Source organism: Cygnus olor, chromosome 18, assembly GCF_009769625.2.
Source record: "Cygnus olor isolate bCygOlo1 chromosome 18, bCygOlo1.pri.v2, whole genome shotgun sequence".
Lineage (NCBI taxonomy): Eukaryota > Metazoa > Chordata > Aves > Anseriformes > Anatidae > Cygnus > Cygnus olor.
In genome coordinates, this window is record NC_049186.1 from 9,899,416 (window position 1) to 9,915,428 (window position 16,013).

Below are 16,013 nucleotides of genomic sequence, written 5' to 3' on the forward strand. Positions count from 1 at the left end.
TGTTTTGATATATGCCAAGTAATGAATAATCCTGCATCTTGTCTGAGCAAAGGTGACACTGGGATAAGTGTTTTGTGGTTTTAATAGAGGAATACAATGATGCTAAAAGCAATTCACTAAATTTTAGTGGGACAATACATTTCTTAGGGTGAGATTTCAAAGAAGGAGGTTGTAGACCAAGTAGTGAACCATTCACGTCAATGCAGACTTTGAAGCCAGAGGTATTGTCATAGGCTATGAACACTATGTTTAGGCTTGTGAAATTCAACAGGAGAAAGTGAAAATAACTCTAGACTTCTATCCCCTTCTTCAAAGTATTGCTAAGGGAATTTTGGCAGAAGCTGGGACAGGAAATTGAAATCTGAATACTATTTTAAACTGATAGGGTTAAAGGCCTTTCTTTTACACTAGCACACTTGTTCTTTTATTTGATACTTGAACTCTGAAAATTTTCTGTGACTTTCTAGGGAGAAGGAGGAGCAGCTGACTCGGGTGACAGAGGTACAGAGGCTGCAGGCCCAGCAGGCAGATGCTGCCCTGGAGGAGTTTAAGCGGCAGGTGGAGCTGAACTCAGAAAAAGTCTATGCTGAAATGAAACAGCAGGTGAGGAGGTCACAATGCCAGCCTTTCTGAAACTCTGTCTCAGTGGGATAGCATATTCTGATCTTATAATGCCAGAAACATGCTTCACTTGATAGTGCTACATCAAAATCTTTCACAATGTAGTGTCTTTGGTAGCAAGTCAAAAAGGGATGTTAGCAGTTGTTTCATCTTTCTAACAAAGCCAGAATTGTCATTGTTATAAAGATATCTGCAGTTATGATACTGATTAGGGATTTTCAGTAGTGAGAGTATAAAGTGTTAGTTTATACACCCCTGCAGAACAACGTGTATAATTTTTCCACTTAAATGTGTGTCTCTTCCTACTCTTTTTGGAACAACTCTGGGCTCTGTTAATGAGGTCTTGTAATCAGTTTGAGCCTACATGGGGCAGAGCCATTGTGCCTGCTGTCATCCATGGGCAGATGACAGTAAAACCCATTTTTCTCTCCCTGAGATTTACTAGTGAGAATTTACGTATAAATATTTTAGCGTCTTAAATTCCTCACGGAACAAGCAACAGTTTAACCATTATCTCCAGTATTTTAAAAATGCAGCATGTTGAGTGAAATAAGGAATAAGCGATAAGTGATCAAAAAGAAGGAGAGGACAGAGTATTTTCTTAACTTGTTCATGTGATCGAAATCCCTATATGTATCTCAAGCTTGTAATTCTATCTAACCATATGCTCAGTTTTCTAACCTCACCCATCATAACCAAACCTTGTTATTGACAGTAGGATGCTGTAATACAATATTGTATGAGATTTCTAAGGATGGTGATGGTGTAGTACAGTGGTAAAACTTATATCAAAAAAAAAAAGTTTCAGTCACAAAGCTTCACTCGTATTCCTTAGGAGTGTTCCAAAACCCGAAGAGTTGGCAAAAAAAAAAAAAATATATATATATATATATATATATATATATATACACGCATATGAAGATCAATCGATATATAAAGATATGAATAGTTTGATGTATGAAGGTATGGATATCACTTACCTACTACCAAGCATCATTGGAGCTCTCAGAAATAGTGTGTGCTTTAATATTCTTTGGAATGAAAAGAGCTCTCTTACAGGGGAGAATTATTTTACTGGTACAAAAATCGAAAATAGATTAAATTTAAAACAGTGACAGAGATCTGAAACAAGCAGGAGGTGATTAAAACTGAGATTTTTTTTCCCCTTACAAATTACTAACTTCTCATATGGGTTTCACAAGTACTATGAATTTAGAAGTTTGTGGGAAGAAAACCTACTGTGCTAGAAATTATCTTAGAAGAATAAAATATTTTGTCATGTACTTATAATTTAACAAATTTTCCTTTTGTTGTTCTTGTGAAGTTTTGATTTTTCCAAAATCCTTGATGAAAGCGAGAAAGGAAGTAAGGCATTGTATTGCTGATTTATTTTTTAAGACCTGTGCAGACAGCAAATAATAGTTTGGAAATAAAAAAGCAAGAGCAAACACATAAAAGCAGTGTGTGTTTTTGCAAACTAGATCTCTGAGGGCAACAGAACAAATCGTACAATTTTAAGGTCAGTTTCTGTCATTTACTGTGCCATGAGGCTCTTCTCCAACTTCCAGACGACTTGACTTTATCATTTTTGGAGCAGAAATAAAATATTTAGTCTAATTCTAGAAAGATTGATAATGGTTTCATTAACCTGGGGGGGGGGGGGAGGTGTAAACTTTTGAAACTTACAAAGTCAACTGTCACTTAAAAATTACTGTAAATTACTATACAATTGAGCAATGCTGTTTTACAGGAATCAAGGTTCAAGGAAATACATCAGAGAAGCAGTACTGAAACTGTCTTTGTAGCTTTGTCCTTTCTCATTCTTCTGCATGCACACATACTCTTCAGATAAATCGCCTGTTAGATTACAACATAGTGAAGAATTCTTTTGTAGCTAGGTGGAATGTATTGCAAATCAAAATCTGTAGTAGCTATAGCAACACTGTACTCTTAACCACATCAGAAATACTGGGCTTCCAGAACCATTTTTGTGTAAGTGTGTGTGGCAAAGTTGCTTACAGAGATAAGTAGAATGAGGTCTGGCATTTTCAGTTCTTGTAATCAATATTTGATTCATTCATTTGGCTCTGTGATTTTTTTTTTTGCCATCTGCTCCCTATTTTGTCAAGCTCATGATTATTAAGAATCACCTGATGCCCCTTGATGGGTGAGTGGTACATTTTTAATTGCAAGATACCCATTTTTGCTAATACTAGCTAGCAAAAAGACACAATACATAGACTATGCCATGGTACTTCAGCTCTAGTGTTTCTTTGGCTTGGAAAATAATGATCAGGAGCTTTCCTTGCACTTGTAGGAAACATGATTTTTTTTTTTTTCCCTAACGATTAAAGAACAAAAACCCTGTAGAGTTAAAGCATCTCTGCATACAGTTATATTATTTTATTTTTTAAGAATGTTTTCATTCTTAAAAAGTAGTCCTTTAGTGTAAAATATCATGGCCTTTTATTTTTATGTTTATTGAGCTGAGTAAAATATGGCTATGGAGATGAAACTTCAGTAAGTTTGGAGGTGGAAGAAATTATTCATAAAATATTTAATATTCACAATATAATAAAATAATTTAATGAAACATAATATTCACAATATATTTATGCAGAAGCCCCATTTCTTAATAGCAGATGATACCATTGAGGTTCAAGGACTACTGAAAAGATGATTTGATCTGCTTTATTCTGTTTTTAGTTTATTTTATTTTATCTGGACAATTCCTAGTCCTACATCTTCCTCTCCTGTTGCAGTATTTTCCAGTAAAATGCTTCTCCCACTCCGAGTACTGCCTTTTCTGCTCTTTATCTGGCTTAGAAGTGATGTCCAGACCGATTGGCAAAGACATCTATTGAAGACAGAGCACTCCCTTAGGCCAAACAGGATTTTGGCTTGTGGTTCAGGAATTCATGCGTTTCTTCTTTTGGTACAGCAGATGGACGAGCGGCAGCACTGGTCCTTCTGACAGCTATACCCATTTTCCTTTCTTTTTTTTTAAGGGAGACAGTTCATTCGCTGCCTGTGTTGGGACCTAGATCTAAAATAGTTGATGAGCATTCGCTGTAGCATAGCACTGTATACATATTCCCCTGGAAACATGCCTGATGTACAGCTAACAGTTGTGCTTTTGATACAAAAGTCTTTGTTAATTGGGTTATGAAATTGCTTCCTGGATGCTGTGTGCTGGAATCTGTGAGGCTCATTATTCATAGGTGATGACTATCTTCAGGGAACTTAACTTGCAGCCAAATAATTCTCTTTTAAGTTATTTTTACTTAAATTTAAAGTGATTTAATGTGAGCTTTAAATGTGTAGTTTGTGCACTGATTCATGCATTACTTCCCTTGAATTTCCACAGGCAATATGTTTTTAAAATAAATATTTTTGAGTCTTAAATATGTCTATAAAAATATTCAGTTAATTTGAATGGGATGTTTACCACTGTCAAGTGAAAAATTAAGCCAATACTTTGTAATCAGGGAGTGACATCATATAGGTGATAGCACTATTAGTAACTTACAGATATAGCTATATTCACTGAATAATATTCATTTTCACAGCATACAAATAATACGATTATTATTCTCAGCAAGTTCTATTCAGGTCTTTGATGGTTTGCAAACAACATGAGAAACATCAGAATGTTTCAAGCTATGCCTTTAAAAAAAAAAAATTAAATATTCTCTTTCTTTTACTATGTAGATGGAAAAGGTTGAAGCAGATCTAAGCAGATCAAAATTGCTCCGGGAAAAGCAATCCAAAGAATTCTCCTGGCAATTGGAAGAGCTCAAGCAAAGATATGAGCAACAGGTCAGTAAGCGTGCTCCTCCAGGTGCAGGGGAGGAGGGACAGATGTAGGTCATCTCCTGTGGCTAAATCCTGATCTTGCTGTGTGTTGCTTTTCCTCCTATTGACATTCTATAGGTATGCAGAATGGATGGCTTGGGGGATGGAGGAGAGAGAGTCCAAACAGAAAATATTTTTGTTTCCCCTTTGCAATCCTTTGTACATCTGCCTCTTGCAAATAGTTTCCCAGGCTTACAGGTGGCAACACCTATTTTCATAATGACCAGATGAAATTATTTAACGTTATCTCTTTTTCTTCTTGCCAAGGATCAATGCTTTATTCTTTTTATAATTTTTTTACATGGGGAGCGTTCACATGAATGCTTGTTTTGGCCTACTGGTAGGGATTTTCTTTATTGTAATATAATTTCATGGTTGTGAAATGTTCAGGAAATATTTGGGTGGAAACAAGAAATTTAGGTTCAGTAGTGTTGTGAAGTGTAAAGGGAAAAAAACAAACAGAAGCAGACAAATTATTGCATGTTACAAGGTTGAGAGCTAAAAAAATTGTTCCAAGTGGTAGCTAGTCAAAGTGCTGTGTGTTTGGTAACACCTGTTAAGGGATTGAACGTTTTTATGATTACTTTAAGGCCAACCATACAGTGGTACAGCAATGATACAGTTGGTCCATAAGCTTGAAGTTATCTCTTATCAATGTTTTTGTGTGGATGTAAGTTTACATTTCCACCAGGGAAATGTGGCTTCATTTCCTCACCAAGTTTACCTTCCGTGCTGGTAGGAGAATGAAATATTGCTGTCTGCTTATGGTGCAAGTCCTGCTGTGGTCCATCCAGCCAGGGACTTTTTCAAGTAATGAAGAAATGGGATCGCTTAGGAAGGTGCTGAGAGAGAACTTAGACATTGTTTGTGAGGAACAATATTTTCTGCATGGCTCTCAAGTTAAATTTAATTGAAGAGAGTTTAGATTTAGAGCTTAGTGATATGGTTTAGTGGAAGACTTGTTAGTGTTAGGTCAGAGGTTGGACTAGATGATCTTGGAGGTCTCTTCCAACCTTGATGATTCTGTGGTTGGTTCAGATCCAAGTATTTCCTTATCCTTGCTCAGAATTGTCAACATTACTAATTGTTGTCACCTGATGAAGGGTGAGACGTTGTCCAGTGTAGCAGATACATCTGCACAAGTGCTTTGTTTTGCTGGATGATAATACTTCCAGTTCTTCTACTTTATGATTCAGGAATAGCCCAGCTCACAGAGTTGTTGGGAGGTGTGTGTGTGTATGTTCATGGGTGTTGTGTTGCAGATGAGCCCACTTGCCAAAAGAACAGTAAGAACTCTACCTCTCCTGTAATTTAGTAGAACTTCTGGAATCAAGGCTAAAAATCAGAAATACAATTGCTGTAATATAATTGCTATTCATGAGAATTAATTTTCTTGAAATTATTTGTCTGAAAGACACTGCAGTAGTTGGTTGCATTAAAGATGAAGCTTAACATGTCAATTAAAACTCATTCTGAAGGAAGGACAATGGGAAGTGTTGGGGTTAGGTGGGCATCTACCTTAAGGTGAACATTTTTATGGGATCTCATGTTGGCATCAATTCAGCGTTTTGGTTGGATTACCTTTTTCTCTACAGTTCTTATAATTTGTGCTACTCTTTTAGAGTCACAAGTAAGCATTTATTCAAAGATTTTCTTCCCATGTTTAGGAACATGATCTATAGTAATAAACACTAGTCTGCAGTTCATAGCACGTTACAACATTCCTCTTCCTACCTACAAATGTTCTTTTTTTTTTTTTCTTTTGGTGTGCATGATAAGAGATACCATAGATAAGGTCTTCTCCCAAGCACTTTTTCCTTTAGTGTACAAAACCAGTAAAATGCCAAAGCCTAGTAGTGTCATGGTTTGGTTTATTTGTTTTCTTGTATCTTCATGCCTCATGTTCAGAGCTTCCGGAGGCTGGATTAAAAGGATTGTTTAAAAACAAACAAACAAAAAAAAAAAAAAAGAAGCAAGAAATGAATGTGGTAGTTAAAATTTGTTTGAATCATTTTATATTGTTGTTCTGTAACAATAGTGATACTGTGATAAACATCAGTGAAAGCATTTTCCACTGAAAAGAGTTTTTTGCTGCTTCAATTTGATTTAATTTAGGATAGCTACTTTTTAGTCTAAGAAAGAACAGTGAGACTTTATGAAATATCACTGAAACACAGGGAAAAGTTTTCAACACTAAACAGCTAAATAATGAGAGCCCCAGAAGAATTCTCAGAGGAATCCTGCTTATGCCCTATTTTTTTCTTATTATTTCTGATCATAGTTCATTTAGAATGTTCATTGAAAGACTGCAAGCCTGAGAAATGTGTGACCCTTCCTGCAGATTGTAATGCATTATCACTGGAAACTGCCTTCTTTTGTATTGTCATTTCTGCAGTATAAGGCTCCTTCAGTGCAGCCACAGAACAGTATGAGCTCAGTTCTTCCACTCTTAAAAATTTCCCTTCAGTAGTTCCAACTTCTATTTCTCTCTATTTATGCTTCAGGACTTCTACAAAATCTTTAAAGCAGACTTTTCCTTGCCTTGTTTTACTGCATACTTCTTCAGACGTTAATTGTAGAGGAATAGACTGATTTAGACTATTTAAATTGAGCAGTAAATTAGAATTAGTGGTGCGTTTCAGCAGGGCTCTAGCAGACTTCCAGTCAGGAAATAGGCACCCAGCTACAAATGGGATACTTCGGCTACCTGAGAAAGCAGCAATTGCTTTGAGATGTTCTCCCTCAAGTGTCTGAATAATCATAAAATTGGATTTATATACAGAAGGAAAATTGACCTTCAATTGTATTTTGGGCAGCTTGGCATGGTGAGTGGCAGAGGAAGCACTGGCAGCCTACTGGACAACTCAGTTGCCCATAAATTTAATCATGTTGATAACAACAAAACAAACGAACTTATTCTCCAAACTGAAAAGCATTTTGAAAGTATGAGAACTTGAGAGCTGTGGTTTTATCCATCCATTTTATATGAATGGTTATCTGTGCTTCACTGTAATTTTCTTGAATATTGATTTCAAAGAGATTACAGGTGAGAATATTGATATATACATAACTATACAAAGCCTTCACATTTCTAACTTTCCTTGAAAAAAAGAAAAAATAAACCATTGAAGTTAATATTTTGTTAACTTTTCAAATTCTTTGGAATCTATTAAAAAAAAGCAAAGAAGAAAATTTGGGATCTTGCAGTATTTGGTTTCAGCTGTCACGTGTCGGTCTTGGTTCCAGCTTCATCTGATTCAGTGCCACTTTCTTTTGAAGTATCCACTGAGAACACTCTTAGGGAGAAACTGGTGTTTTTTTTTTTTTTCTTTAAATATACTTTAGCTCAACTTTGTTCTACTTGCAGCTGTTAGATTTGAAAGTATATTTTGAAGAAAAAAAATAACTCCAACAGCACCACAGTTCCTATCTGCTGGGAGCAGCTGCTTTCGGCACTTCAAAGCCAGTGGACACCACAGTGAAGGCCTCAGCCTTTCCTGCCTTTGAAATGGTTGCAGTATCTGTAGCCGGGCTTTACGGCACTGTCAGCACAGGAAAAAAGATTGTTTGTTTTTTTGCAAGCACCCCCCTCCCTTTTCTCACCCCGCCCCCAGCCCCCCCCCCCCCTTTCTAATTACATTCTCAGTTTAGCTCAAAATACCTGGGAAGACTTTCTGCTGCAATCACTTGCCATTAGCCCAAATATTTTTTTAAAAAAGTCTGTGCCCAAACTTGGCCATAACAAATTTTAGGGAGGCAAATTTGCCAGAAAAATGAATGAATATGCTGCTTTCCTGTATGCAACATGCTGCAGCTGTCAGAACAAGCCATGATAGCACAGCAGAGCGTTTGCGGTGGAACAAGGTTTCAGACAAGGACACTTCCCAGCAGGGTGAGGCATGTACTCATCTTCATTTCAGGCACACTTTCATAAATTGTCATCAATGGAACCTTTTCAGTGGCTTTTGGAGATCTTAATGTTTAAATGGCATTAGTTGTCCTTTAAAAAAATATTTATATGTACCCCTGTGATCACTGTTACACTCATCTTTGGGTATAAATATTTGTTGAAGTGTTATGATTGAGGGGTTGTGAAACAGTGGAGATGCAAGGCTAGTGAGAGAGCTGAAGTCTGAGATTTCTTTTTCCTAGCAGGGGGAATGCACTATGAAAAAGCTGAAGAATTGTTGTCATAGCAGGGTGGTGTTCCTTGCCGAGTTATGGACGTACTTTGAGAGTGAATGCCAACCTGAATTTATAAATAAGCTTTTTGTTTTGGTTTGTCTTTTCTTTAACTGTGTTTATTCCATTTTAAATAATAATTATTCATGCTTCCATGACAAAGTGGAAAGCTAGGAAAAGTATTACGTGATAGCTGAAGAATCTCCCAGTATCTCAGGAAATCCTTTCTTGCGACATTTATTCTTGAGTGCTGACTTCTGTAAAACTTGTGAAGGAATAATTAGGGTTGTCCTCTTGTTAGCCAAGTAGGAAAGTAACAGGACACCTTCAGAAATGTTTTAGTGGGTATTTAACAAAATCTCTTTGAAATCATGGTAAAGATGAGAGAACTAGTCTAAGCTTTTAAGTCTGGAGCAATACAAAGGTGTGGTGCCTTCCAAAATATGCCTTTTATATTAAAGAAAGGGAAGTAAAGAAGTGCAGAATCAGCTGGTTAAAAGTGAAAAAAGCATGACTGTAATCTTACCTGCCAGCAGCAAGGACAGATATTCGAGGTATTGCAGGGAAATTGTTCTCGTTTAAGCAGTGTTTTAGAGCAGAGGAAGATAGGAGGAGAGGAGGAAGAACATTATTTATCTTTTTGTATGACTCTTTTTTTGTAACTGTTTAGTGTGTTAATTAAAAAAAAAAAAAAAAGAGTGCAGTTATCTTGGAGGTAAAATACAAAGCTTGTAATTGCAAGCCTTATTTTGTGCATAAGTGCATATACTTAAAATCAGACATCTTCCGCAGTGCTAGCAGTGCTATTTAATATGAAGGTTACAAACAGAATCTCATACTTAGTTTCTTAAAATAAAAATATTCTGAAGTTTAACTTACATTAATGGTTTTGCATCTCCTGTAGTAATTTTTAGCTGTTTAATTTTGTGGCAGAAGATTTTAACCAGTGTTTGGGTGATCAAGGCTGAGATGACGTCGATTTTGCTTTTGTTAAAATTGTAGCAAGATTTTCTTGAAATGTTGGAGATAGGGAATTTTTCACCTGAGTGTGTTGCTTTTTCTTTTTCCTCCTGAAGATCTACTCAAGTGTATTTAGGTAATAAACATCGATTAATTCAGATTTTCTGGAGTTCAGCAGCTAAATGCTCTGAAGAATCTTACTGAGAATTTCCATACCCTCCCTGGGAAACGGGGCCAGAACAGTTTGTGTACGAAAGAGACTGTGACCTTGTGAGAGAAGACGAAAACACAGCTTAGATGGGGAATAGAATAAAAAGTGGGGATTAAGTATGGGGGAAAACAAGAAATTGCTGTGAATGGGGATAAGATTTGGAAAGCAAGTCCCTCAGGAAAATAAGTACTGGCTGTGAATCTGAGAGTAGTTGTAAAAAGCCTGTGCAATGGAGTCTGGAGCTATTCAGGCTGAGAACTGAGGCTTAGACCTGTGGATCAGGAGCACTGGAGAGAAGAGCCCTGCAGAAGGGGTCAGTTGGGGTGGTGTGGGCTGAAGGGTCAGTGGAGCGTGAGTTGGCTCTTCAGGAGCCAAGGTTCCTTACTGACTTCTGCCTCCACCATGGCCACTCTGCCTTTCTGAGGCAGGGAGGGCAAGATGCTTCATCTATGCTGGGTGTTAAATTTACAGTTCTGGCTTGTTTATTAGGCATGTTACGTGTAGCTGTATTGATCTCCCAGCCGGTGCTCTTGTTGGTAGCAGTTCCAAAGACATCATCAGCCCTACCACAAGACATAATGACCAAATGGTGTCGTGTGTGTACACCTAAAACTCTGACTCCAGTTTCATGCTCACGTCTTCAGAGGCATTCAGCATGGTGTGTTAACAGAGATAACAAGCTGAAGGTTCAGCTTTCTTTGTCCCTGTACCTCTGATTTCAGTTAGGAGTTCCTGCCACTGCAGTTATGTCCTAGCTTTTCTTCTGGCCTCGTTCTTCCTCTTTGTTTCTTCTAGCTTCCTTTTGACTGATCTGCTATTGACTCAAGTGAAGAAAACATTTGCAAAGACATGCTTTTGAAATGTGTTATTACTCAAACAGACTAATGTTGCAGCCATTTCTTAGCTGTACTTTAAACAGTTCAGTTATGGATCGTGAATGTCTGAATATTTTTAGTACGCTGGCTTAGTTACAAGGACACCATCTTTGTAGAAAGCTTTGTTCCTCTCCTCTTTGTCTATAGTCGAAGATAATTGAAATACGGTCTGTTCTTGCATGGAGGCCAAATGAGCACGTTAGCAGAGGCTCTAAATTTTTCATGTCATCAGCAACAAGCTGCATAAATTTCATTTAATAAATTAATCCAGGATGCATGAATGTTTCCTTTGAACCATCTTAACACACAGATGAATGCCATTTGTTCAGAATATCTGAGGAATAGTTTCTTCAATCATCAGCATCAACTTTTCACTTCATGATATAGCTAAGACTCACAAATGGGAAAAGGATATGAATTTAACCTCCAAGTAAAGAGAGGGTGAAAATCTTCTAGCTGTATCACTGCTGTTTACAGAGTTGTTAATCAGACGTATGGGTATTTACACTGTCTCCTTCAGGCGTTTAACTTGTGTGTGATTCATACTTAAAAGCCTGAGCTCCCTGTATAGTCAACAGAGCCAGCTCTGGGGGGCGGAGGGAGAGGAGACACGAGTCCAGGATCATAAATTGATGCCTGCAGTAAATAGCAAGTCAGCCTGCAAAGTCGGTTCTTAGTGTTCAGAGAAGGTCCTTGGATAAACTTGGAATCACTAAACAAAGACAATGTACAGTAAATTCTGTACTAGAATCTGCTGCAAACATGCATTTGCGATGACTAAAGGTGTATTATTTTGAAAGAAATATTTTGCACACTGAATAGGCTTTCTTGGGACAGGTAGACTGAGGAGGGCAGTGGGACCTCCTGACATTTGTCCCACTGCTAGGTACGATTTAATCACAGGGATGCAACTTCAGTGCCAGTATGCTGGTGATTTAAAAGCAAATTTAGTCATGGCAGGATGACTGGGAAGATAAGAGCATCAATGTGATGTTTGTGCTGCCCATGCTTTAAAAATATTACCTCTGGAAGATCTTTATAAATCAAAATTTACTGGCCAGATATGGCATTTTATTGTAGAAAGGATAAATAAAACTGTAATTTTGCTAAAGACCTGCTTGCATCTTTTGAAGAATTTTATGCAATTCTTAGTCTGCAGTTGAAATACAGTTATTAGTGGTTGATTATAAGGTAAAGTATAACAGGAAACACATGAATGTCAATTAAGTTATTGTAGTTTGCAATGAAATAAAGTAAAATGCATTTACATGTACGTGCATTGCCCCAAATGTGTTTGTACGTACATTGCCCCAATGTGTTTGTTGCCCCAGTGGTAACGTAGGGGTCTGCACTGACGTATTTTTCAGCACCCCATTTGCCCTCTGTTCATTACAGTTCTTTTATCTTGGGAGTACTTTGTGTTCAAAATTATAGTGAAATCTCAAAAAATTTGAAGTTGTAAAATCCATTTATCTGCTACGATATAGTGCTAGTATGCTCCCTTGCTTTGCAATGAAGATTCCTCTTTTCCACCCAAAGTTATGCTAAGCCAGAGCCCAGCATGATTAATACTCGATCCTCAAGTCTGTTATATCAGTTTACTTTAGAAGCAGTGTATTTGCAGGGATGGGTAATCCTCATATCCTCATGAAACATGCACATTTATTTATAGGCTTAGGAGACGGAAAATGCTAGATTTTACCAGAGTTGTTATTTGGGGATAGATCACATGTTGTACAGAGTGCTGGTCAGAGTTTAGAGTGGGTTTTAGGCAGAGTAATTATAATGAAGACACCTGATTTACCAGTGGAGGAATGGGAAATAAAATCTCCAATAAAACATTTGAAAATACTCTTAAATGTTTATAAGTAAAAATTGCTGCAGAATAGAAGCGCTATGGGTGCGCTGTATGAGTAAGCTTTAGTTCAGTTCTTTGGCATGACATGAGTAATTTACTGGTGGCTTCTCTGGCCCTAAGAAGTTCAGTCATGCCAAAACAGTGCTAATAAAATCATCCTGCCATGCAAACCCATATTTTATATAGGTGTTACTTATAATATTTCTAGATTGTGGACATAAATTTACATGAATTTTCATACTTTGGTGTCAAATATTTATGGTAGTGGCTACATTTTTCAAAGAGGTAGTGAGCTAACTAATTTCCTTTCACTCCTTTGGGGACTATAAAAAGATTTTCAAAAGCATACTTGTTCATGAGAACAAGTTGAAATTGTTCTAAAATTGAAAAGCCTAAACTTGCTGTATGATGTAAAAACAAAAACTCTATAGTAGAAGCTCTTGTCTATATTAGGGACTTTAAAAAAGGTATTTGTCAATGTTGATTGTATTACAAGTATTTGGTTTCTGAAGATATCTTATACAATCAGCAGGCTATTTACTGTCAAGCTTTGTTCTCCAGGCGCACAAGGTGAGCTGACGCTAATAGCAGCAGGGTTTCGCTTTAGTTCTTTATTTGATGGGTTCTTGATTTAACAGGTTCTTCTAGAGTACCTCCACACGTAGGTGCAGTTACATCTGCCTGGGTTGGAAGCCCATCTTTGGGTAGCTGAGGTTGTCAGTGTCCTGTGCAGGATGGTCATGATCTGCATCACTTGATTTGTTCGGCAATTTGTGTGTGTTTATGCTAGTGAATAGCAGAAGATGATCACAGTTCTCAGATAAGTTTGTTTTAGCATTTTCTTAATACTTTTGTCATCTTTTGTCCTTCTCTGCAAAGTAAAGGCATACTGTGAAATTTCAGTTAAAAGCAGAGATTTTAAAATGGTGTGCAGAAAGATCTCAACATGATAACAGTTTTTAAAGGATGTGGTTTGTTTTATCATTTGCAGAGGTGTGCTCTACCCCAGAGGCAGAATTCATACTGACTTATGAAGACTTAACATAGTTTTCGTGCAGCTTTCTGTGATGAAGTCAGGTTGTTGATGCAAAACAGCATGGTGTTTTTCCTTTTGTTAGCATGCGTTAGTTTTTTTCTTTTCCTTTAAACAGCAGCAACAACACAACTCAATACAATAATGAGAGAGGGAGGGGTACAAGAGAAGCTGTAGAGCTTGGCAGTAGTTGTTAGGAGAACAGAAGGTTCAGTGAGTGTTCACCCACATAGTCAAATGAGCCTACTCAGTCATTTCATGTTATTTGTACAGGAAAGCTCATTTTGTTGCTTATGAATGTGTGGTGATTGTTAATATTCGCTTGGAAAGATGGGTTTTGTAGGCATTTGAACTTGTGGGAAGAAAATGCTGTCATCCCCATCCTTTCTCTCTAGTTATTCTCTGCCAGAAGTCTCTAAAAAGCCAAGCAAAAACATCATGGGGAATGGTATACTCTAAATGATGAGGTTTTTTTGTCACTGAATATGACTTTTACAAAACACCTCACTTCCCACTGCCATCGTTTCTGCTCCCATGTCAGGCCGTGAGGACTCCCGTCCTGCACACGGAAGCACTGTTCCCTTTTTAGCTCTTCCCCCTTTTAAATTTGAAAACTTTGAATCTGCAATATAAAGTTGTACTTGAAGAGATTTTTTAAGATAACTAATTACCTTAGTTGGGTAAACCTGTGATGCACACGTCCTGTAGCTGGTGGAAGAAGCAGGATCTGTCCCTTGCCTCCTTCCAGAACGTTCTCTGCCTGCTACCATTTTTTTCTTCAGCTAAAAACAAGAAAATTGAAATAACTGAAGTTCCTCACAACAAACTTGCTCACCCCAGACCTTACATGGCCCAACCACCAGAAAATGCAGTAATTAAGAAATCAAAAAAAAAAAGTTTGAATAGAAAGACTTCTCTTGTCAGCACGATCTCTTTTTAATCAGATCTAATGTATGACAGACTTTTTTTTTCCAGAAATCAGACAAAGGTTTTATAATTATTTTAGGGAGCAAGAATACTTCCATTTAGACACGCCAAGGACACTGAAGCATCTGAAAAGAAACCACTTTTGTACTCAAACCTTGGGCAAAAACCTGAGGTAAAGAGCTCTGCGTAACGATCCTAGGCCTGGTGTGGATAACATGTCCCTCCTGGGGGTAACTTCAGATGTGTGTTAATGAGCCCCTCGGTGTTATTAAATAATGTAGATGTGCTAAACCATAGAATATTGCGGCTGTTCTCACGTTGTTTTTGGAAGGACGCTCCCGGCCGCGTAGCGCGGATCACGTATTTTACTTTCAAGTTTGGGATATTCCGATCCGTAGTTGGAGAGAATAGGTTGCTTTTCACTATGCTTCAAATTTTAAGCCGAAAGCCATGAAAACAGCTAATTTTCGGGCTGAGGCCCGCTCCCGGAATTGCCTGCTGCAGCTTTAAGATCAGGTGCCGGGCGCTGTGGCGCACAAACCGCCCGACGTTGAGCCGGCTCCTCCCGACAGCTTTTTTTGAAGCCGGATTCTCACGCTGCAAATACCCCACCATATTCTCGATAAGGGCGTTTTTTTTCTTTTCTTTTCTTTTTCTCCCCCCCCCCCCTTTTTTTTTTTTTCTCTCTTCTCCTTCCCCTCCCCGAAATCCACCAAAACTGAAGAAAAATCCAAGTGACTGTTCTTAGCAGCTGTGTGGCCCGGAGTTCAGTGGGGAAGCGGCTTCCTGCCGTCCCTATTCATCACCTGCTTCAAAGGCCGCCTGGCTGCTCCAGTGTGCAGGCCAGGTAGGGTGCCATTGTGCGAGGCGGGGAGGATTAGTATCAAAGCTGCGGCAACCAGGCCCTTGGTCTCGGGCTGCCATTCAGTCTAGCGGGGAGAGGCTAGGGCTGGCCAAGGTCACAGCATCCAGTGTGGTGCGGACTGGGAAAGGATCCTGAGAATAGAGCGCTGCTTATGAAACCATGGTGCAAGCTTGCAGCACAGCAGGTGCCCTTCTGGAACACATACATCTGTTTATGTTGGGGTAGCGTAGCTGACAACGGGATAATAGAGCTTTGTTTTTTTTTTATAATTTTCTTGAAAAAAATAAAAAAGGACAACTGTATATACCACGGTGTTGAATATTGAAGGAAGAGCTTTTGCTCTGGAAAACCATCAAGAAATCCTTAAAAGATTTAATTGCTGGGGTGGGGGGGTTGCGTGTGTATACTTGAGCAAAGGGGAGAGCAGGCTGGCTATTAACCATTTAGGATCCTCAGCCCTGCGGATGAGCAGCAGCCGGGTACGGGGGGACCGTTCGCAGAATGCGACAATGCAATTTTTTTTTCTTTAAACGCTCCGACATTTGTACCAACAAATTGGTTAAGGATGCGCTGGATTTGCTCGGTTGTCGCCATTGTTGGAATTGTCTGGAGGAATTCTGTCACGC

General features: G+C 38.3%; 1 protein-coding gene across 11 annotated transcripts in view; it reads left to right on the plus strand.

Moving 5' to 3' along the window:
* CEP112 (centrosomal protein 112) overlaps positions 1-16,013 on the plus strand; it is a 162,975-nt gene that overhangs the window by 57,218 nt on the left and 89,744 nt on the right. For all 11 annotated transcript variants that reach the window (XR_005813688.1, XM_040530960.1, XM_040530958.1 and 8 more), the window contains 2 exons: positions 468-603; positions 4,333-4,440. Coding sequence is in view for 10 of the 11 variants with exons in the window: in XM_040530960.1 (XP_040386894.1) it covers positions 468-603; positions 4,333-4,440 (244 nt within the window). In the remaining variant the exon portion in view is untranslated. The remainder of the gene's footprint in view (positions 1-467; positions 604-4,332; positions 4,441-16,013) is intronic.